The 23,699-nt window shown below is 38.3% G+C and overlaps 4 protein-coding genes across 5 annotated transcripts; 3 read left to right on the top strand and 1 right to left on the bottom strand.

Annotated features, from left to right (window-relative positions):
• The first annotated feature begins 7,464 nt into the window (after positions 1-7,464).
• Positions 7,465-10,020, top strand: LOC121998442 (abscisic acid 8'-hydroxylase 3-like). The gene is made up of 9 exons (XM_042553376.1): positions 7,465-7,762; positions 7,831-8,149; positions 8,250-8,402; positions 8,485-8,727; positions 8,809-8,898; positions 8,988-9,066; positions 9,155-9,261; positions 9,340-9,458; positions 9,543-10,020. Exons 1-9 carry the CDS (start codon positions 7,551-7,553, stop codon positions 9,664-9,666), a joined length of 1,446 nt encoding a protein of 481 aa, XP_042409310.1. The 5' UTR covers positions 7,465-7,550; the 3' UTR covers positions 9,667-10,020.
• A 5,347-nt stretch (positions 10,021-15,367) lies between these two features.
• Positions 15,368-19,023, top strand: LOC121998441 (protein disulfide-isomerase SCO2-like). Of its 2 annotated transcripts, XR_006116498.1 has the most exons (4): positions 15,368-15,846; positions 15,933-16,059; positions 16,555-16,680; positions 18,663-19,023. XR_006116498.1 is itself a non-coding variant. In XM_042553375.1 (3 exons), the coding sequence occupies exons 1-3, from the start codon at positions 15,469-15,471 to the stop codon at positions 18,734-18,736; spliced, it is 579 nt and encodes a 192-aa protein (XP_042409309.1). In that variant the 5' UTR covers positions 15,368-15,468; the 3' UTR covers positions 18,737-19,023. The 2 variants fall into 2 exon arrangements, 1 of the variants encoding a protein (XP_042409309.1); XM_042553375.1 differs by lacking the exon at positions 16,555-16,680.
• A 1,862-nt stretch (positions 19,024-20,885) lies between these two features.
• Positions 20,886-21,440, top strand: LOC121998440 (polcalcin Syr v 3-like). Its single transcript, XM_042553374.1, has one exon. It carries the CDS (start codon positions 21,015-21,017, stop codon positions 21,306-21,308), a length of 294 nt encoding a protein of 97 aa, XP_042409308.1. The 5' UTR covers positions 20,886-21,014; the 3' UTR covers positions 21,309-21,440.
• A 1,346-nt stretch (positions 21,441-22,786) lies between these two features.
• Positions 22,787-23,596, bottom strand: LOC121994521 (probable BRI1 kinase inhibitor 1). The gene has a single exon (XM_042548528.1). It carries the CDS (start codon positions 23,321-23,323, stop codon positions 22,916-22,918), a length of 408 nt encoding a protein of 135 aa, XP_042404462.1. The 5' UTR covers positions 23,324-23,596; the 3' UTR covers positions 22,787-22,915.
• Between the last annotated feature and the right edge of the window lie 103 nt (positions 23,597-23,699).

Here is a 23,699-nt window from a genome sequence, read left to right as displayed (position 1 = left end):
TTGTCTCATAATTAGTGTTTTCAAATATTAATTCATGGATTGTGAACCTTTCACTTTTGTAATTTTTTATTAATATTAACAAGGTTGGTGAGGCGAAATCTATGCTAGAGGAAAAAGTAAGTATTAAGTTTTGTATTAGTTTAAGTGATTTTCTTTCATATTATAAATGATATTTTTTTTGTTTGTTTGTTTTGATGCAAAAAAAAAAAAAGATTGGATGGAGAATAAAGTTTTTATAGAAGAAGAAGATGAGTTTGTGTTTGTGTATTTTCTTTTAAATTAACTTGTTTAACTTCTTGGAGTGTTGGATATTTTTGGATATCATGAAAGACGGGGGTGAATCATGTGATTTTAAAAAACTTTCTTTTATTTTGAAATTAAGTACGCAGCGAAATAAACGAAAATAGAAGACGAGAAAAGATAAGACTGAAGCGATTACTTGGTTCGGAGCCTTCGACAACTCTTACTCCAAGACCCACGATTTCTCGAACCGTATCGATGGGTAATCCACTATAAACCTATTCTAGAATCGCTAGAAGACAGAATCGAATACAAGTACAAAAAAAGGGAAAATGTAACTGATGCGTTGATGATGAGGGGCCCCACCCCGCTGCCATGGTGGAGGTCAAAGGAAGTCAAAGTCAAGACGGTCAACGGGTGGACGGTATTGGCTGGTCGGGCGAGGCATACTCTGACCGGGGCTCAAGCACTGACCCATCGTCTTTGACATAAGGAATAATCAAACCGACGCTCAAGGGACGTGCAGAAGCCGAGCTGAGCGGCTCCTCCGCTCAGCCTAGCAGCAGACTCGACATCAGACTAGTACACCGACAGTGAACTGCGTGCCAAGCGGCTATCCCGCTCGGCCTAGTGATGGAGCATGTGGACAGTGGGCTTCCGACCGAGCGGTTATCCCGCTCGGCCCGGTAACGAACGACACTAGGACAGCGGACTTTCAGCCGAGCGGCTATCCCCGCTGGCGCAACAATGAACTTTAAGTCGAGCGGATATCTCACTCGGCGTAACAGTAGACAGCTCAAGGATAGCATAATTCTGGCCGAGCGGCCATTCCACTCGGCCAAGTAACAAACACATCAGGATATATTTTGATATCCTTTTGGGAGCTAGTGCCGCTGACAGGCGACATGGTCAGACAGAAGATCGTAAGGCGGAAGCTTCTACTGTCACTTCAGAGATATGCTCGATCCGTTAAGGTACTGTCTTAGGGATACTTTACTGACACGTCTTTTCAGAAAAAATTTTGTGATGCGTGCTCACCTTGGGAAGCGTGCACGCACGCTTTCGAGGCTCTATATAAAGGGGATCCAAGCATCGGCGGAGGTATGCTTAACACACGATTTCTACTGTTGCGCCACAGTTCTCATTGCTTCTTCTTGTTTCTTCTTGCTTCGTCGGAGACTGACATGAGCATCGGAGGGTCATCATCGGGGACCCCTTCTCTGGCTAAGCACTGACGCTGCTTGAGTTGCAGGCAAGAGCAGAGTCCACGAAGTCCACAGGTGGTCAGCAGGAGCGTCACGTCCCCGGCATCCATCTCATCGGCTTTCGTACAAGATCAGTAACAGTCTACACTTTCCTTTTGCAAGTAAGAAAGATATACAAAAATATTAAAGCTTTACCAACACTTAGAGGTGTAGAGTCTGAACGAGCTCATGTGTCGGTGTTGGTCTGCCAGCAGTAGTTGGATGTCACGGAGTAGTAGTGTATGTAGGGGATCGGTCGGTCGGCTTGAATGGTGGTTGGATAGACGGCGCCCCCAAATTGATTGATCTTCCTACACTTGTTAGTATGCGTAGCGGAATATACAAAACAAGCAAGCTAAAGGAAATTAAACTAAAGACAAGAAAGAATGCAAACCAAGCTACACAATCATTTACGTGGTTCGGAGATAAAGTTCCTACTCCACAGCGTGTCCTTGAGGTGGACGATCCCTATCCGTCGGTGGATTACTCCCCAGAAGACCTCCGGCTAGTTCACGTAGCTCTTTGTGGGTGGAGAAACCTCACCACAACTCTCACCAAGGACTCTTTACAAGCTAGGACACAGGTAGACTACTAATAGAGATTAACCACCTCTATTTCGTCAACTATAACCAAGCTCCCAAGCTTTGGTAATATAGGTCGCGGGTTGAAAACTCCGCCTACCAGTTGACTGCCAAAACATGCAGTGGACTCCCCTCTGTAGAAATTCGACAGTTACATCCCAACGGCTCGTCGACTGGTGCAGTCGACTAGTGCAATCGACTGCTAAAACATGCAGTCGATTGATCCCCACTGACCGAATGAACAGAATCATTCTGTTCGCACTCAGTCGACTGCTAAAACATGCAGTCGACTGCTACAGTAGCGCTACAGTACTGCTACAGTTACGCAACAGTGCTGCTACAGTTACGCTACAGTGAAACCCTAAGACTAGGATTTTACTCCGAGTACAATCTCTCGTGCACTCGTATCCTCACCCTTATGACTCACTTGATGCTTCTTTGCCGCCTTGACCTCTTGCCTTCAAGCCTACTTCCTTTGGCTCTCGTCCCTTGGATGCATTCAAGCCCGCGGCTCGTCCCAATGCCATCCTTCACGTATGCCTCGAAGTCGCTTCCCTCGGCCCTTGTCCTCGCTGCCTTATCCACGGTCCCTCGGATGCTCCATCCTTCACCAGACCCGAAGTCATCAACCTGAGTCACATGTGTATCTTTCAAACTTGCACAGCTCAAATACACATATCAAATACAAGAGTGAACCTAACTTAAACCCTTTGCCCAAATACCAAAACACATGGTCGCACGGACCATTATTGCTCCAACAGTGTATAGTAGTACAACATGTTTGGAGCAGCAGAAGAGGCGTAATAGCTCGAAAATCAGTTGTTTTTTCAATGTTGGCCAAACCCTTCTTTTATTGGCTGTTGAGGGTGCCTCCAATCCTCCTTGAAGGCGCCTCCAACTGCAAATGTAATCCTTTGTTTTCATACTTGATAAGCTCCACTAACTACGACTTCCATCTGCGCGAGGGCACCTCCAATCACTCCAAGGCGCCTCCAATGCACCTCCGAGATGCCTCCAATGCCTCTAGGGCGCCTCCAAACTTTATTTGTAAACCTTATCTCTTGCGGGCGCCTCCACCCTATCTAGGGTGACTTTCACGTGGATTTGAGGCACCTACGAGCACCTCTGAGGATACTGCTCATCCGAAGTTGATTTTTGCCATTTAACCGTTCCAAAATGTATTAGTCCAAAAATAAAGTGTAACATGCAAACTCGAGTTAATTAGCACAATATAGTATAACATTATTATTGATTAGATCATGTGTTACCAATATCATGATTTAGTCAAGATCTCAATTTAAATTTTTAAAATGAACCTAAATAGGACCAACGCCTATAGTTCCATCAGGACTTGTCCTCACTGAATCGCTTTCTTCTAGTGACTTATCTTACTTACCATTTGTCGTACATAACTTGTCTTTTGACCCACTAGGTTTTTCCGTCAGTTGTCAGGTCCACAAATCCAACTAGACTTCGACCACCTGTCAAGTCCCACAACTCAGCCGGACTTTCCGCCAGATATCGAGTCGCTCTTGACCTATCTAGACTTCCCACCAGCTATCAGGTCCACAAATCTAGCTGGATTTCAGTCTAGTGTCAGGTCCTCTAGACCCGTCAATTCCTACACACTTGATAAAGATATCAGATAACACATAATCTAACTTTAACCATTTGTCATTCATTAAAATATATGTTTGACCATTGATGTCAACTACATCAACAATATGTTTCTTTAGACTTTTTTGTATGGTTATATTTTGACAACTTTGGACTTTTGTTATTGTAGATTTAATTTCGAATATTCATAAGATGTGTATATATATGTTAATTAGTGTAATAAAATGTTATAATGTTCAATAGGATGTGTTATAAGTGTAATAAGATGTGTGATAATACTAATTAGAATGTGTAATAAGATATGATAATGTTCAACAGGATGTGTTGGATGTATAAGATGTGTTATTTGGATTTGTTTTAAATAGGTTTGTAAATATATTGAATTGGATTGTATTAACACTATAAATTGAAGAGATGGATTAGTTCTGTCTATTTTTTATTTAGGGATGAATTACGAAAAAAATTCATTGCCAAATTATCATAAATTACCGTGTATCGATAATTTGGTGACGAATTATTTTTCGTCCAAAATTTCATCCCAGAATATGAGACGAATACACAGATTTGTCCCATATTCTGGGAAGAAATTGATTCATCGCAGATTAGTCAAATTAAAATTGGTGATAAAATAGAATTCATTGTAGATTTATCAATAAAATTATTATTCGTTGTCAAATTTGATCATCCTGCATTTGGTGATGAATCTATTTTTGTTGCTAAATCTACTACAAAAATAATTTTCATTGTCAAAATTAGGACGAAATCTAAATGTAGTCATAGTGTTGCCTAGGGAATTTTGTGACGAATTTTGTTTGTTTTTTTTTTTTTGTAGAATTAGCAACGAAAATCAAATTTGTCCCCAAATTTGACGATGAGTTTGAATTTTTTTTCGTCGCATAATTTGGCGACGGAAATTTTGGGATGAAAAATATTTCTCCCAAAATTCGTCCCAAAACTTTTTACGATTAAAATATTTTACAAATTCATCCAAGAATGTGGCATTTTTTTTAATGGATACTATTTGTTGGATCAATAAAATTTACATATCACTACCGTAATATAATATTATCCGAACCTAAGCCCTCATAAATTTAATTTACACTCTATCCAAAAGATTTCACTTGATCCTACCAATAGAAATATATTTGATCTTATAATCCTATGGTGTTTTTATATTTTTAATGTGAGATTTTGATCGTAATCTCAATAATTTTAACTTTAAAAAAAAAAACACTCATTTGATATTCTTTTAATTTGGACTCTCTTTTCATATTTGTCCATAAATTTAGACCCCAATCACACAATATACATACACAATCTCCACATTATGCATACCTTTGAGAATTGATTTTCATAATTTCCTAAATTCTAACGCAGTGTAATTAGCAGTTATTTTTAAATAAATCACTGCTTTTAAAATCTATTTAATATAAATTTAAAAGATCCCGAATATAACCATGAAAGCTCAAGTCATCCGCAAAGTCCAGTGTCTTATTTTTCGCAAGCCCTCCAAATGAACCCCAAAGGCTCTATTGATATTGAGAAAGTAGGTGAATATTAATAGGCATGTAATTGAGCAAAATCGAGTTAAACGTTTGAATGTTTGAGTTTAGTTCGTTTATAATTGAGCCGAACTCGAGTTTTAAATTTATTTAACGAATATATTCATGGCTCATGAGCTTATTCAAATTTTTATCGAACCTAAATGAATTTAATAAATATAAATTATAAATTTAAATATTCATTAAAAATTAAATTATATATTTAGAGAAAATTATAATATTCTTATAAAAATATATTTCATAAGTAGAATGTAAAATTTATAAATTCAATATCAAAATTATTATTTTTTATTTAAAAATTGATTCATGAACTTAACAAATATGTTCACGAACGACCCTCCGTGTTAGTCCTGGGACAAGTTGGCGGGGACGCTAGGGGCGAACGCATCTGTTTTTACCATCATAAAAGCTCAATCCAGTCTCTTATTTTTCGCAAGCCCTCCAAATGAACCCCAAAGGCCCTATTGATATTGGGAAAGTATGTGAATATTAGTAGAGGTATAATCAAGTCGAGCCGAGTTGAATTCTTGAATATTTGAATTTGGTTTGTTTATAATTAAGCCGAGCTCGAGTTTTATCTAACGAATATATTTGTGGCTCACGAGCTTATTCGAGTTTTTATCGAGCCTAAATGAACTTAATAAATATAAATTATAAATTTAAATATTTATTAAAAATTAAATTATATATTTAGAAAAAAATATAATATTCATATTAAAATTTATAATTTTATTCTAATAAATAAATTTAATATATTTATCTATATGTTTCATAAGTAAAGTGTAAAATCTATAAATTTAATATTAAAATTATTATTTTTTATTTAAAAATTGATTCATGAACTTAACGAACATATTCACGAGCTAACGATTCGAATATTATGAACCTTGACCTTGATTTATTTATCTTAATAAATTTCATTAAATGAGTTCAAGTGAACTTTTATCAAATCGAATTTTCAGTAACTTATGAACATTTTAATTCATTTATCCCCTTAAATATTAGACGGTAGACGCATCTTATGTCTTAAATATGGAGCGTGACTTAACAAAAAGCATCGTACAAGTCTTGAAAGTCCTACAGACGTGTTTGCTTAGAAAACTAAATCAATTTAGATTTATCATTCTAAATTATTCAAAACTACAAAATTATGACGTATAATGAAGATCAATGAGCATAATCTTCATAGTCGAGAACAACCGACTGCCCCAGCATGGCCCAACTCATCTTACGTAGCCACAGTGGCATCGACAGCTCACGTCGTCGCCATCTCTGCCGTAAACCAGTCCTCTGCCGAAACATCTTCCATTATTAATGTAACTGTTGCATGACATCTCGGGCATTTCAATAAATTTATACCACAATATTATTTTTATATTTCATATTTTCACAGACATACATCCTTTCCCACCACACGTACATGCCACATCCAATAAAAATCTTCGTCTATTTACATGGACGAACTCATCGAGTTAATAAACAAACACTGTAGAGAACTTTTCACGTCGTCTTCAGCGCTTGAAAGGAGTTCGGTGAGACCCACCGACACGCCGCCCGCCCAGCTGAGGGATCCGCTGGGGACCGGATCGTCCTGCCCGGAACGCGAGATCGGGCCGCTAGAACCATCTCCGCCCCGACCACTGCAGACTCGACGCGTGTCCGCGACGCAGCTGTCTTGATTTCGACTTCGATCCGCCCCGCCAAACTGGACCGACCCGACTCGTGGCCGGTTCACCTGATGTGACGCGATCACCGTGAGTTTTTTCGCTCGTAACCGTCTCCGATCGATGCGTTCACTGTTATGAAAGAGAAGTCAACGGGCTTTCCAGTAAGTGCTCGATGTGCGGTGACGTTCCGGTATATTTCCAGTAGCCGCTAGACCACGACTATAAATTTCGTAACTGAATACCGTGACGGTCTTTCACAGAAAAAACCGTGACGAAGTCGATTAGGCTGAACTTTGGTGCATATAAATCGGCTCAATGCATGCGACACATGCAGTGTTGCACGAAGACTTTAAATACAAATTACGCTATTTATTGATAACTCTAAAATGAATTAGTACTCTTGACGATAACAAATATATTTACGCGAACAATATTTTTTTGGTTCCGTACAATTTTGGCCTGACCTCAAGAACACGCATGCCAATTCCTTCTTCCCCTCTATATATACTCATCGAAGCTTTCCCATGACTCCATTGATCAAGAAACACACTTCTTCCTCTCTCTGTCTCTCTCTCTCTCTCTCTTTCCGCCATTATTCTTCCATCTCCATTTCCCTCTGCCGCAAGTGCAATATCGGGGATGGCTTGTGCCGTTGCTTGCACCCTTCTAATAGGTCTGGCGGTAACCTATGTCCTCGTCAGAATCTCGAAGCACAAGATCAGTAAAGAGCCCCATCGCCGGCGCCGCCAGCTCAAGCTCCCTCCGGGATCCATGGGATGGCCTTACATCGGGGAGACCCTGCAACTCTACTCCCAAGACCCCAATCTCTTCTTCGCTACCAGACAAAAGAGGTACCAATATAATAATTTGATCTGAATTGTTTGTTTGTGAACCACGATGAACGCATGCATGCATGCAGGTACGGTGAGATCTTCAAGACGCGCCTGTTGGGCTGCCCCTGCGTGATGCTGGCGAGCCCCGAGGCCGCCAAGTTCGTGCTGGTGACGCAGGCGCACCTCTTCAAGCCGACGTATCCCAGGAGCAAGGAGCGGTTGATCGGCCCCTGGGCCCTCTTCTTCCACCAGGGCGACTACCACCTCCGCCTCCGCAAGATCGTCCAGGCCGCCGTCTCCCCTGACGCCCTCCGCGGCATCGTCCCAGACGTCGAACGCCTCGTTGTCCCCCTCCTTCGCTCCTGGGACGGCCGCGAATTCAGCACCTTCCATGCCATGAAGCAGGTGAGAGCATTTGAGTCGTAGAATTTCATATTCGAGGTTCACGATTGAATCTGCAGGAAAACAGAGTGTGACAAGATGTACCCGCTGATTTCGCATGCAGCTCCCGTTCGATGCGGGCGTCCTTGTGATTTTCGGAGGTCAATTGGAAGATCGACATAGATCGGAGTTGAAGAAGAACTTCTTCATCGTGGAAAAGGGTTACAATTCTTTCCCCAATTCCTTTCCCAGAACCACCTACCACAAAGCGATCCAGGTATCATATCAGCGAACACCTTCGTTTCCGCTTCATTCACCGCCTGTTCGTTGCTCAATTTGATAACTTGAGTTTAAACCAGGCAAGAAAACGATTGGGCGGCATACTAGCCGAGATCATGAACGAGAGGAGGAAACTCGGATCGCCGGCGAAGTCCAACGATCTGCTGTCGCGTCTCATGAACTCCGAGGAGCGCCTGAGCGACGACCAGATCGCCGACAACGTTATCGGCGTGCTCTTCGCGGCGCAGGACACCACCGCGAGCGTCATGACGTGGATCCTAAAGTTCCTCCACGACGACCCGAAACTTCTTCAGGCGGTCAAAGTACGTATACCGTAGAATTAATGATCCGGCGAAGAATTAATCTCTGACCTTGGAATTCTCGATCGATTCCTGATCATGCAGGACGAGCAAATGGCCATCTGGGAGACGAACGAGCAAGGACGGCGACCGCTGACGTGGGCCCAGATACGAAGCATGATCCTCACACACAAGGTAGATCTGTGTACCACTCTCTCCTTCTCACAGTTCAAACAAGAACTAGTTTAATTTTCATATTTATAAGCTTAAACAATCTTATACAGGTCATATTAGAGAGTTTAAGGATGGCGAGCATCATCTCTTTCACCTTCAGGGAGGCAGTGGATGATGTAGAGTACAAAGGTATTTAATTTCTTCAATCGTCAATTGTAAACTTTCTTCAGTTGTAGCATTTGAAGTGATCAGAGAAGTGTTAATGGATCTTCTGCAGGATACCTGATACCAAAGGGATGGAAAGTGATGCCTTTGTTCAGAAATATTCATCACAATTCAGAGTTCTTTCGAGAGCCTCAGATCTTCAACCCTTCTAGATTCGAGGTATGACTATCGATCGTTTATCAAAGAGTTCCATTATTTAACTCATTTATTTATTCTCAAGAAGTGTAAACCACACAGGTTGCTCCAAAGCCCAACACCTTCTTTCCATTTGGGACTGGAATCCATGCTTGCCCTGGCAACGAGCTAGCCAAGCTAGAGATACTTGTTTTGATCCATCATCTGGTCACCAACTACAGGTATATTTATGCATCATCTCGGTCTGGTTCGAACCGCATGAATATCGGCTAACCCGGTTCGATGTTGGTTGAACTGTGACGCAGGTGGGAGATCATGGGGCAGCAAGGTGGTGAGGTAGAGTACTGCCCTTTCCCTGTCCCAAAGCAGGGCCTGGTGGTCAAGCTGTGGAGAGTGTCCGATAGCAGCAGAGCAGAACAATCTTCATGAAGCTAGCTGGACAATTTTCTAAGTTTCGTTGTAGTTTACATCACATTCAAAGAATACCAGTTGGAGTACTTCTTACAAGGAAATTAAGTGTATATGAAGGTTCAAGCAGCAATAACCTTGGCTCTGGCTATTTCTTGTAATATGCAAAGTTCAAGTTAGAAAGAGTTTCTTCAAACACTTTCCAGACTTTACAGCATTTTGTCAGGATAAGGTATCGACAGATTCTGAGCAAATCTAGTGTGGGATAAGTTCAGCTCTCTAGTCAATTCATGAGAGCATTTTGTCAATATAGACGGATGAACAAAGTCTTGAAGCAGATGAGATGAGCTGAAAATGGGAGACTTGGGGCTTAAATGTACGACTCTTTTATGTGTAAAAATAAATTGTCGGCTCGCTAGAGATGCGCTGTCACATGGCTAAAATGGAACACAAAGCGTTAAATTACGGGTAAAAACTTAAAAGAGGGTCCATACAAACGTGTGATGGACGTTTCTTTCCCAATTAAAGTTAAATGGACTTTACATTTAAAGCAAATCATCTTTAACAGCATTTTAATGAATCGCTTATATAAATTTATAAAATATTCATTTCACATAGTAGCGTATAGTTTCAAATTTTATAAATTATATATCTATTTTCAATTTTATCGTTATCAGTCAATTGATAATTAAAAATAATTTAATTAATTTAATTCTATGTAAAAACGTTTGATACGATGCGTAAAGGTAGGACTTGGTCAAGGGGACATGACAGTCAGGAGTCAATGGGATGTGGTAGTGAGTCAAGGGGGGCGTGATCCAGCTAACACCAGGTCTGGAGTTCTAGGCGAGAAACTAAGATAGATTACTTAGGCAAAAGGTCCAGGTCAGAAGTTGACTCTAAATGCTCGGTCGAGATGTCTAGGTCGGGGATCAAAAGGGTTGTGCAAGTAAGAGATCCAGGTTGGCAGGGCAAATGGGTGCACTAGTCGAAGTGCTCTGGTCAAAAAGCCGGGAAAGTAACATCAAGAATAAGAAAGACGGGGAAGGAACCAGTCAGGTCAGGATTTACAGACTAAAACTGTCGGGCCAGGCTATGCAGGGTAGGATTTACAGACTGAGACTTCTGGGCCAGGCTATGTAGGACGGGATTTACAGGTCAGGAATTACAGACTGAGACTTCTGGGCCAGGCTACGCAGGGCAGGATTTACAGGTCAGGATTTACACACTGAGACTTCCAGGTCAAGCTATGTAGGGCAGGATTTACAGGTTAGGATTTCCAGATTGAGACTTCCGAGTCAGGCTATGCAGGGCAGAGTTCACAGACTAGGGCTTACAAGTCAGGACATGTTGGTCGGGATAGATCGATCAGCCGGAACTTCTCCCTGCAAGACGGTAGGTCACTACACGACAACTAAGCCAGAGAATCGCAACCACTTGTCAGAGAATAATCACTGTGTGTCAAGGTATATTCCAATGGTCCATGACTCATCACCAGAAGAACCTTCTTGTAACCTATGATATGATGCCACGTCGCACTTACCCCCAGACAAAGGTCTGACACCCGACATTCCCTAACATTTGCCAGAGACCAAAAGTACGCATTGCCATATAAAAAGGGGTGTCCTCTCCCTTACACAGGTACGCTCTCACACTTTTTGCATCTGTCTTTTACTTTCTACAATTTTACTGTTCTTCAGGGGAAAAAGTACCTGACTTGAGCGTCGGAGGTTTTGTGACGGGGACTTTTTCCCTGGTTCTTGGTCCCTAACGTGAAGGGAGCTTGTCTGAGTGTGCGCAGGGAGCTCCTGCTTCTAGACCCTCGTCATCACCCCCTGTCAGTAGCCCGTGGAGCTTGCCTGTGCAGCCTTGTCCTTGTGGAACGTCTCCGTCAATTTCCGTCAACGCCAGTGACGACAGAGCCGACCTCCGTCTGACTCAAATTCCAGACGGGATCTAACGCTCAATTTATAATTAAATCACTCGAGTTGACTGATTGTCGACGGATTTATTTTTTTAATCAAAATAGATTTTAAATAAAATTAGTTGATAGATCAAACGATCTTGAATTGATATGAAACTAATTTTTATGTGTTCGTCTATCCCTTCTAATTATATTTATGCTCTTAAACATCAATTTGGCATTAGGTATATTAACCGGTCTATCTAAAATCACATGATTAACCAAATGATCTCATATTAACATGAAACTAGTCTTATGTGTTCCACTACATCTTCTGATTATAGTGATGTCCTCAAATGTCAATTTGATTTAATATATTGAGAACAATAATTTTTTAACATGAATATATTTAAAAAATTTAATTCATAATAAAAAAATCATTACTCTCAATATATTAGGTCAAATTAATTTTTTAGGGGATATATATAATCAGGAGAACTAGCCAAACTCATAAGATCTAATTTCATATCAATCCAAGATCGTTTGGTCCATCAATCAGATTTTTGAAATATGAATTAAAATTTTCAAATATATTCATATTTTTAAAAATATTTATCTTAATATTGGGTCAAATTGATGTTTGAGGATATGAATATAATCAAGAGAGGTAGACAAATATATAGGAATTTGTTTCATGTCTAATCTGAGTTCGTTTGGTCCATCAGTCGATTTTGGTCAAACGACTTCAAATTAACATGAAACTAGTTTATATATATTTGGTTAATTCTTTTGATTATATCTATGCTGTTAAATTTCAATTTGACCCAATATATTTGAGAGCAATCATTTTTTTTAACATGAATGTGTTTGAAATATTTAATTCATGTTTTAAAAATATGGCTGATGGACCAAACAATCTCAGATTGACATGAAACTAGATCCTATATGTTCAGCTAGTTCTCCTGATTATATATATGCCCTTAAACATCAATTTGACATAATATTGGAAGCAATAGTTTTTTGAACATGAATTAAAATTTTCAAACATATATGTGTTCAAAAAATCATTGCTCTCAATATATTGGGTCAAATTGAAGTTTAAGTGCATGGATATAATCAGGAGAACTAATCGAATATAAAGGAACTGGTTTCATGTTCATCCGAGGTCATTTGATCCATCAGCCACTTTTGTCCAAAACCGACTTATGGACAGAATGACGTCGTTTGATCCATTAGTCGGTTTTGTCCAAAAATGGTTGATGGACCAAATAACCTCGGATTGATATGAAATAAGTTTCTATATATTCGTCTACCTCTCCTGATTATATTCATGACTTCAAACATCAATTTAACCTAATTTATTGAGAATAATTATTTTTTAATATGAATTAAAATTTTCAAATATATTTATGTTAAAAAATTATTGCTCTCAATATATTAGGTCAAATTGAAGTTTAAGGACATAAATATAATAAGGAGAGATAGTCGAACATATAGTAACTAGTTTTATGTTAATTCGAGGTCATTTGGTCCATTAGTCGATTTTGGGCAAAACTGGCTAATGGATCAAACAACATCGGATTAACATGAAACTAATTCCTATGTGTTGGTCTACCTCTCCTTATTATATCATGCCCTCAAACTTTAATTTGATCCAATATATTGAGAGTAATAATTTTTTGAATACGAATATATTTAAAAAATTCAATTCATGTTCAACAAATGATTGTTCTCAATATATTGGGTCAAATTGATGTTTGAGGATATGGATATAATCAAGAGAGTTAGATGAACATATAGGAACTTGTTTCATGTCAATCCGAGGTCATTTAGTCTATCAGCCAATTTTGGACAAAATTGGTTGACGGATCAAATGACGTCATACAGTCGATTTTGGACAAAATCGATTAATGGATCAAATGATCTCGGATTGACATAAAACTAGTTCTTAATTGTTTGACTAGTTCTCCTGATTATATCTATGCCCTTAAACTTCAATTTAACTTAATATTTTGTGAGTAATGATTTTTTGAACATAAATATATTTTAAAAATTTAATTCATATTCAAAAAAATATTGCTCTAAATATATTAGGTCAAATTGATGTTTGAGGGGATAGATATAATTAAGAGAACTAGCCAAACTCATAGAATTTAGTTTCATGTCAATTCGAGATCATTTGGTCTACCAATTATATTTTTTAAATATGAATTAAATTTTTCAAACATATTTGTATTTAAAAAATCATTCCTCTTAATATAGTATGTCAAATTGATGTTTGAAAACATGAATATAATCAGGAAAGGTAGACAAATATATACAAATTTGTTTCATATTAATCTGAGTTCGTTTGATCCATCAGCTAGTTTTGTCCAAATATTAATTTGACCCAATATATTAAGAGTAATGATTTTTTAAATACGAATATGTTTGGAAAATTTAATTCACGTTTAAAAAATCTGATTGATAGACCAAACGATCTCAAACTAACATGAAATTATATCTAGTTTGGCTATTTCTCCTGATTATATCTATCCACTCAAACATTAATTTAACTTAATATATTGAGAGCAATGATTTTTAGAACTAGGAATTAAAATTTTCAAATATATTTATGTTAAAAAATCATTGTTCTTAATATATTGAGTCAAATTGATAAGGGCATAGATATAATCAGGGGAGGTAGAGGAACACATAGAAATTAGTTTCATGTTAATCTGAGGTCATTTGGTTAATCAACCAATTTTAGGCAAAACCAGCTAATATACCAAACGTCAAATTGACGTTTGAGGGCATGGATATAATTCGAAGAGATAGACAAATATATAGGAACTAGTTTAATATCATTCCGAGATCGTTTAATCTATCAACTGATTTTATCTGAAATTAATTTTGATTAAATTAATCGACTAATTTGATTAAAAATCGGACATTTTGATATAGAGCCAAATTGATTTGATTGTTTTAAAATATCATCAACTAATAAGGATAAAATAAAAAAAAATATGTCCATAATTTGATAATTTTAAAACTTAGAAGAAATGAATATTTTGTAACTTATATGGGCGGTTCAGTAAATAAAAAGCTATTATCCTAAATACTTTTGAATCAGATTTAAGATTTAGACGGAATTAGTTACTTGTCTAATGTGTAATAATTAGTTGTTAGTTGTTATAATAGTGTCATTAATTTTTATATTGATTTTACTTATTAAAAAAGTAATAATTTAATGAAAATAATATTTCAATCCCTAAACAGACTAAGAAGACTCTTTAATATTCACTTGATTATGATCAATTAAATAAAAATTAATAAATAGTCGGTGCACCTTGTATCTCCTATCATCGGTCCTGAGACAAATTGACGGAGACATTAAAAACGAACTTATTCATCTTTTATCATCTCTGTATCTCCTACCACCTAAATCTTAAATTTAGGTCCAAGGTATTTCAAGTAGTTTATTTTTGGACACCTTTTATAATTTTTACCTTTAAATTATTAGTACAATATTATTTTAATATTTTCTTAAAATATTATTTTACTGATATAAATATTTAGAGATATTATTATTATTATTTTGTTGTTACCAATGAATGATCTGGCCTTGTCCTTTGAGCCGGACTTGGACTCGAGGCACATGGGCTTGATGGTGGAACTCGGAAGTCGGAAGGCCCACTTCACGGCTCCGGACCGCTCGGTCCATTTACAGTTCTGGATCTACGTTCATCCAAATCACCGACCGATTTGGACCGAATCGACGGTCACGATCGATGTAATTCCCGATGAAATATTCTATTATCCAGTGGGAGGCGCATTCGTTTCTCATCGACGCTTTGATTCGAGGTAGGAGGTCGGAGCTCCCCCTCGCCTCGGTGGGCGAGAGACATCCAGGAGTGGGAAGGCGATGAGCTTCCCTTGCAATGTATCTCACGAACCCTAAATCTCTTTCTTCCGACTTTTTCTTCCCTCTCCCGCGGTTTCCCTCGCACCGCCCCGTCCTCCGCTGCCGCGCCGCAGCGGACGCCTCATCCGACTGGTTCCGCCCTCGCAGCGCCCCCCGGGATGGAGGGCGCATGGCGGCCCGTGACCCTGGGAGTCGGGTCAATGCCAAGGAGGAAAGCAACGGCCAGAGCAACAGCGGCAAGAATAAGAAGAGGTGGTGGTGGTGGTCTCGGGACCGGGAGAGCTACTTGGCCGACGATTCCGACGCCCTGCCTCTTCCGATGACCTATCCAAACTCCTCTCCGGTGTCCCCGGAGGAGATCGACCGACGGCTCCAGTGTGACCCCGACATCGAGGTTTTAGAATGTGTTGCTTGTGCGTATGTTTAGGTCTGTAGTTGAATGCGAGGGCCTTACGTGTGTTTGGTGTTATGTTCTGATAGGATTGCAAGGAAGTGGTGTACGAATGGACGGGAAAGTGTAGAAGTTGTCAAGGGACGGGCTTCGTCAGCTACTACAACAAAAAGGGGCGCGAGACAATCTGCAAGTGCGTTCCTTGTCTTGGAATAGGTTCGACAGCTCATTACTCTCTTATATTGCTTTTATTTCCGTTTAGAACCGAATGCATTTTTCCATGCGGGTTGGCCCTTGGGATAGGTTTTCGCAGCTCATTGCATTATTTGAGATTGTATTTGTTTTCGTTTCGAATTGAATGCATTTTTTGATGTGGTTGATTGAAACAATTGTTGAGAAGACTGATTGACTGAGCCATTTATATTTATCTTTTTTTCATGGTTTTTTCTTGGGCACGGACTAGAATGCATGCACGGCTTTTTCATTCAGGAAAAGAACTAGGCACAAATAGGAGATAAAAAAACATTTGTCATATGTAAGCAGGAGAACTTTTAGTTGTCCAGAAACTTTTCATAGTGTTTAAACTGCATAGGTCTTTTTTTAGTTCTTTTAGTTATATTTATCATTTCATTGCAAAAGAGAAGTTGCCTAGATTCTATTACCTTATGCAACCATTCTTGGCTCTTAGTTGATGTTCCCTCAATCATGCAGATGCTGACGGGATTTCTCCTCCTCCTCCCTCCTTTTAATTCTTTTTGTCCATAAAAAAGTTTCATCATGCTTTGACACCACAAATGACGTCTTTTGGTCTTCAAAGATCTTCATCTTCATCAATTGGTAAGACCTATAATATTGAAAGAAAGTGTCAAGAACCAAACAGAATTGTCTTGCTCTAGGTAAGGTTTTCTTGGACTATGTGGGTATAACTTATAGATAAAGAAATAAGTTATGGATTAATAAAGTGAAGTGTTGAGAACATTTTGATCATTATTTTGGCTTCCAATTAGTTATCTTTTTTTGGTCTTTAATGATTGAATATTTTTCTTATGTGTTCTTCTTGAAACATTACTTTGGCAATGGATAAAACTTTATCATAGTCCATGTTGGTCAATTCTCAAACAAGATTTATTATATTGCTGATGATCAATTTGTAGAATGTCTTTTGTTGTCATAGTATCTAGAAAATGTTTTGCTGAACTAATAAGAGTATTAGTAATTGTTTGGGATCAATAGAAGATATACAATATTAAAAAATTAAGTGTTCATGAGTAGTTAAGTGCAACCCTGTATATGAGAGCAAGGGAATAGGTTAAGATTATAAAAGAAAATGCCTAAACACAAGTTACATAGATAGTAGACAAATCAGATCAAACCACAGTTAAATATATGAGTGGTTAAGGGAGAACAAGTAAATCATAACTATATAAACCTTGGTATTGTTGATATGATATTATAATAATTCATCAGTATACAGTAGTCATCCCAACTTTCTCAGACATGATTTATAACTGTAAAAGATACACGTTGCCTTATCCAAATAGTCGTGGTTTATTGTTTGTGATCACAAGAAATATTGTGATCTTTGATGGTTCTGAAGCACGTTTGAAGGGAAACAAGGATTTGTCTTCTATGCTTTCTTGGGTTACATTTCACGGTAACAATGGCCTACTTGTTAGAGTGGGAAGGATTTGATTTACACTGCAATAGCAACACCAATGTAAAGGTAATCATTAGATGGTTAGTGAAGCATTAGGGACCACTTTTCTCTTGTGTTCCAGTTGACTTGCTATTTCAATGAATGAAATTCTCATTTTTTCTTTTTGGTTTTGATTGCTTCAAGGCCTTTTTCGTTCCAGTGAAGAATCCAGGTCCTTTCATGTCCATTTTTTTGAAATCTTCAAATGGAAATTAAATATGTTCTCAGCAGCTTTTAAATATGCCCCCAACCTGTTTTTTATGACCTGATAAGGAAGACTCTCTCAGGGTGCTAGGAATCATATTAGGAATTCAGCTTGCTGATTCCAGTAAAGAAAACTAGAGATTCGAAGAGGCCACCTGTGATGAAACAGAATTTCTGCTTATTAAGATTGCCATTTGCCAGTGACAAAAAATACATTTCCTGGAAAAGAGATACTCGTGAGGATAATGCTTCTCACTTACATTGTTTAAGATTTGATACTGATGGTTCTCACTGATCCACTAGCTAGGCTTAGGAAGTGTAAAGCTAACTCACCATATGAGTGAATTGAGTGATCAAACCAGCAAAATGAGTTTGCATAAGTCGAATATGAAGGTTCCCTTTTGCCCATGCAAGCGACTTAAATTGTGCGCTGAGCAATTAGACACAAATCTGGCAATGAAGAATAGAAAAATTCCTCATACAAGACATTATTGCTATACTAAACTTCTGTCAATACGGAGTCCCAGGAAAGGGTGGGACTATATTGGGTCTATTATACGCAACCTTACACTGCATTGTAGTAAGCTATTTCCTCAACTTGAATCTGTGATAAGGTTACGCAGCAGTAACTTTACCATTGGACGAAGGCTACCTTTCACAAGACAGTGTTGCAGAATGTTACAGGAAATCCACTAGCTGATATAAACTCACTGCGACTATGATTGGGATAAGTAGTCAAATCCTCGAAAGCAATTTTAGAAGTTGAAATATATTTCTTCTTGAAAAGTAAATCAGCTTTAGTACTTTAATGATCCAAACTATTTTTCTGCAATAAAATGGTTTCATTAGTATGAAATGGCACCCGTAAACTCTTTAGACAATTGTTTAGTCTAAATATTTTTCTTTTTTTATTGTTCAGGATATGTCCAGAAAATAACAGTGCGCACGGACATCAATTTGATGGAAGATTTAGATAATGAAAAACCTCCTTAATACCTTGCTTTCTGGTGTCCGCAGGCATCAATACTTATGTTTCCTTCAACGAGTTATTTACTAAAGTTTGCACGCAAATTTCTTACATACTGGCTACAGAAGGCACTATTCTTTTTTGAGATATAATATGTTTCTAGATGACATTCCCAGCAATTGGCTATAGAATTATTGAGTTCCTTTTCATAGTAAAGAGGCTGTTGAGATTGGACAATATTTTCATGTATGCTAAGCTTGCAAGACAAGCAGTTCATTTACATAGTAATTCTGCACCCCAAAAAATTAAGTCATGCGGTTCATTCTGTTTCGGATTTAAGCTTTTTAATATGGAGTGCAAAAAGAAAATGTCTACAGAATGTACTTTTCTGGTGCATTTCGGCCTCATGAATCTTTATTCGATTGGGAAACATGCAACATTTGGAATTTAAATTTTGTTGATGGTATCACAGGATGATCATGGTAGCCTGCCATCTACTTTCACGATTAATGTGTAAAACTAAAATTTCCATTTGTTGGTATTTGAAGGGAATTATTCCTCGATGAATAGTCATATTTGGCAACGAACTGGATAAAATCTTGATCAAAGAACAAAAATCATCTTTAAGGCTATGTTTACTTGGGAGAGTGGAAAGCAAAATTAAGGAAAAGTTTCCACAGTGGAAAAATTTTCGTCGTTTACTTCATTAAAATTTTCCGAAGGAAAAGTAACGCAATCCATCTGCGGATAATTTTTGAGCCAAAATCGATCACCTCAAAATTGGACGGAAAGCAGCGGATGGGAAAAAAAATAACGCATGTACCCCTTTTGCATTCACAAAATTACACCATATACCAAAAAAAATGACGCATGTAGCCTTTTTAACTCATAAAATTACACTATGTACCAAAAAAAATGACGCATGTACCCTTTTTGATTTACAAAATTACATCATAAGTATTCACCTTTCTCTATCAAGGTAAACAAGTGTGCAAAGGAAAAGATTTATTCACCATTTCTTTTCTCTTCCTCCAAAGATAATTTTTCATAGTTGATTCCTTTCCTTTCCTCATCCACACTCTTGAGTAAACATAGCCTAAGAGCGTTCTTGATTATAGCAGAGATTTTTTATAGTGGCCATGGCATGAGTTTTCTAAAAATTGATAGATTCGAAATCCTATCTACTTGTTTTGGTTTAGAGCACCTACAATGTTGTTAATGGGGAGCATTAATGCGGACGTGTATACCAACGTGACAGTATTGTTCATCTATTGTAGCATTAACGCGTTCAAAGAACTCTTTGAACGCGTTAATAGCTACAGAATGGTAAAAGAAAATAAAAAAACAATAGCAAATGCCATTAACGCGTGAGCGCGTTAATAGCATTGGGAATGCCCTTAGAGATATTAATCCATTCTTTGAAGCAAGCGAACTGCTAGACTACTGGATTACGACACCAGGAGCCGCTGTGATTCCGAATTTATCTGATAGATAAATTCATCTAGATTAAAAGAAGAAGATAAAGGCAACTGTATTCGTCCCTAATGTTCTTGTTAATTCGAAGGTAAATTACAGGTGACTTGTAACCTTTAGAATATTGACTGACGCCTGAGTGAGATATTTACTTCGAACTTTAGATCTTATAATGATAGTACATCATATGCTAGTCAATGAACCATCCCGAGAAAACTATGATGCAATTGGTACAAGCTACCATGGTCGAGAGGTTCATCAAAGTTGCATTACGGATGATCTTTGAATGGAGTTGTGATGGACGAGAATTTAGCTTTTATATGCTGCTGCGCGTCATCAGCCACTTGTAAATTTCCACATAGAAAGAGCTACAATTTTGCTTCGATTATACAAAGTGGCAAAATAGTTGGGAAATATTATTCAGCCAAAGTGTCTAAAAAGTTATTCGATGCATCGAAATCATCACAGCCAGCACAATTGACGGTGGGCAGCACTGAAGCATCTTGTTCCTTCATTTTAACTTTGCTATCTCCTATAGGCGTTTCACACCTGCCGCAATCAGCAGGCTTCTTCTCGGCTTCAATCACAGATTTTTTGGAGGATAATCATCTGTCCACTTTCGAATTCCAGTGCAAATTGCCTAACTCGTCAATGTTAACTGTTCTAATCATACATTTCTTTTGTGTGTGTGTTTAGGAGGGGAATCAATTATCAGACAATGGGCTTCCCACCACTACTCGTTTTATTTATTTATTTTGGAGAATAAAGTGATGTGCGATGTTCTTATAAAGAACTCTGTTCTGCTGACAATGCAGTTCACCAAGAAGCAGGATGGCCATCAAGCAAGCTCCGACTTCAGCAGCGCGGGCGGTGAGCGGGGAGATGACGGTGGACGAGTTCAAAGAATGGCTGAAGAGGTTCGACGCCGACAAGGACGGCCGCATCAGCCGCCAGGAGCTTAGGCGTGCCATTCGCAGCATCGACCGCCGGTTCACCGGCTGGAAGGCCGGCCGCGGAATCCGGTTCGCCGACACTGATGGTGATGGATTCATAGAAGACGATGAGATCGACAAGCTGGTGGAGTTCGCTCGGAATTCCTTGGGCCTTAAGATCGTTGCTTACTAGTGGTAATCTCTCCGAAGAGAAATAACTAATAATCGAGTGGTGGTGTTGTTATTATTATTGTTGCTATTTGCTTGAGCAAAAGGTACTTTTGCTAATGATCCGTTAATAATTGGTGGGTTCAAGTCCATTCAATTCGATCTAAATTCTCCTTAGTTCTAAGTGGCTTGATTCACCGAACCTTCTGTTGCCGCCTTGTCGGTCGGATCAAGTTTGGTCAGGACTCGAGCTAAGATTGCTAGACTGAAAGTGAGAGGAGCCTAGGCAGTGACTGTTTCAAGTTAAATCTCCTGTCCCAAGATTTCTGTGTCTCCGTGTCCCCTCATCGATCAGATGAACTAGATGAAATCTCAAGGATACAGTGCACATCACGATAATGTCATGACTATCTGATCGATGAAGAGATATGAGAATACTAGAATCTTGGAACAAAGGATCTGATTTCCTGTTCCAATGACTCATGGCTAATGTATCACTAGAATTTGATGAGTTGTAGCCATCAATGGAGTACAACTACAGATACAATGAATAAATTGTCTCTAGTCTCGGTGTGTTCAAGCCGGACCGAATGTAAACTGTAAGTATGTGATTTGATTGATCTAATCAGAGAAAACTCAAATCCAAACTCTTCATTGCCTTGTAAGTTGTTTTGGTGAATTTTAAGTGCAAGATAATAGACTTTTTCACTATGCCCACACTCACTAATCTGGCAAGAAAATGATAATATTTTTTTAAGAATTTATCCTTGAAATTATTAATGTGTGAAGTTAGCATAAATTAAAATTAAAAGAATATGTTTCTATCATAGTTAAAAAAATAATAAATTTAATTAATTTTATTGACTAACCCTGGTAATCGATTGATCCCATAAAAATTTTTTTAATAAATTAAAAAATAGACAGTTTTTTTAAATAGTTATAGGATGTTTAAAAGGGTGTCGTATCATTATTAATTAAAATTTTCTTCATAGAAGATATTGATTATCTTTGACCAGAAATTTAAATCTAAAAATAATCTTAAAAATTCTAAGCATTTGTTGGAATGTCTTTTAAAATCCTTTTACGTGCTCACTTAAAAAAAAATCATAAATTTTGATTCCGATTGAATGACCTGAAGAAATATAGATTTAAAATTATAGATTGAATGATGAGGAGAAAAAGACTTGAATTTACAGGACAATATGAAAAGTGAAAAAAAAAAATAAAATAAAGCAACACTACAAAATAAAAATAGTAACACAATGCTGATTTAAACTCTCATTTTAAGATATTGTCGCACTACTTACCATCGCATCTCAGTCCAAGGTTAGAAAGTTTTCTTATATTTGTTTGTATGTGAATAAAAGTTTTTATTATTATTATTATTATTATTATTAATTGAATGTCTATATATATATATATATATATAACATAAAATCTGTTATATACTTTTAAAATAATTTCCATAATAAATATTTTTAAAATGTTACGGGACAAAAATCATTAAATTTAATAGACTGATTAATTCATTCACATTAATTTCTCAAACTTCCAACATAAAAAAAAAAAAACAAAGTTCACCTCTTTTTATCGCCATTCAACAGTCGACTGATCTCAGGCAGCCTCTCGCCGTCAGCCAGCCAGATTCTCATTCCCTTGATGCTCGGAATTCGCAAGTGAGTTCTTGCAGTGCGCGATCGCCGCCTGTATCGCGCTCTGCAGCTCCTCCATCGTGCTTCCGTTCGAGGACGAGAAAACCGACGACGCCAGCGCCCCGCTGTTGGCGCTGGGCGTCCTCGCGGACTCCGGCGCCGACCGCAGCTGCTCCGTTTTCCTCCTCTGCTTTCCTCTCTTCCCCTGCTCCTTGAAACCGGGATCGCCGGAGAATGAGCACGGCCTCCTCTGCAGCGCCTTCTTCTTTTCTTTCTCCCCTTTAACGAACAGCAGAGGCTGCATCACGCTCGCGTAGTACTTCTTCAGGATCCGGCTCATGTAGACCAATCTCCCTCTGTTCTTCTCCTTCCCATTCTCGCCATCCATCCCCGCTCCCCTCGATTTGCCTTCGTTGCCTTTTTACGCGCGTTGGCGAGGCCGGAGAAGGAAGAGAGCAAGCACTTGGAGTTGGTTCCTACTTCGTCGTGGAGCTCCGTCGTGGGCTAGTAGTAGGTGGAGAATGGAAGGATGTAGTGAAGGAGAATTCATGAGGAGAGGCTTCAGAGGAAGCAGAGCAGTATTTGTAGTGTTTCTCTGTTTTTAACATTGCCCGATATCAAACCTCTGTTTTTGCCTTTAATATCATGACTCGTATCGTATCTATCATTTCAGTATTTAAAGTTCACTCGGTACGGTGGTTAAGATATCCGTAATTTACACTGGGACGGATCTACGGGAACGAGCAAATAACCTTTACCATGTT

This window comes from Zingiber officinale, chromosome 6A (assembly GCF_018446385.1).
Source record: "Zingiber officinale cultivar Zhangliang chromosome 6A, Zo_v1.1, whole genome shotgun sequence".
Lineage (NCBI taxonomy): Eukaryota > Viridiplantae > Streptophyta > Magnoliopsida > Zingiberales > Zingiberaceae > Zingiber > Zingiber officinale.
The sequence above is the reverse complement of the archived record's forward strand: the minus strand, read 5'-3'. Positions and strand labels throughout refer to the sequence as shown.

Bases quoted from the DNA above. Each gene is read 5' to 3' on its own strand.
- LOC121998442 (XM_042553376.1), top strand. From the start codon at position 7,551: ATGGCTTGTGCCGTTGCTTGCACCCTTCTAATAGGTCTGGCGGTAACC. The intron at 8,150-8,249 runs GTGAGAGCATTT...TTTCGCATGCAG, and splicing joins CCTTCCATGCCATGAAGCAG to CTCCCGTTCGATGCGGGCGT. The intron at 9,067-9,154 runs GTATTTAATTTC...GATCTTCTGCAG, and splicing joins GGATGATGTAGAGTACAAAG to GATACCTGATACCAAAGGGA.
- LOC121998441 (XM_042553375.1), top strand. From the start codon at position 15,469: ATGTATCTCACGAACCCTAAATCTCTTTCTTCCGACTTTTTCTTCCCT. The intron at 15,847-15,932 runs GTTTTAGAATGT...ATGTTCTGATAG, and splicing joins AGTGTGACCCCGACATCGAG to GATTGCAAGGAAGTGGTGTA. The intron at 16,060-18,662 runs GTTCGACAGCTC...TTTATTGTTCAG, and splicing joins CGTTCCTTGTCTTGGAATAG to GATATGTCCAGAAAATAACA.
- LOC121998440 (XM_042553374.1), top strand. From the start codon at position 21,015: ATGGCCATCAAGCAAGCTCCGACTTCAGCAGCGCGGGCGGTGAGCGGG.
- LOC121994521 (XM_042548528.1), bottom strand. From the start codon at position 23,323: ATGGATGGCGAGAATGGGAAGGAGAAGAACAGAGGGAGATTGGTCTAC.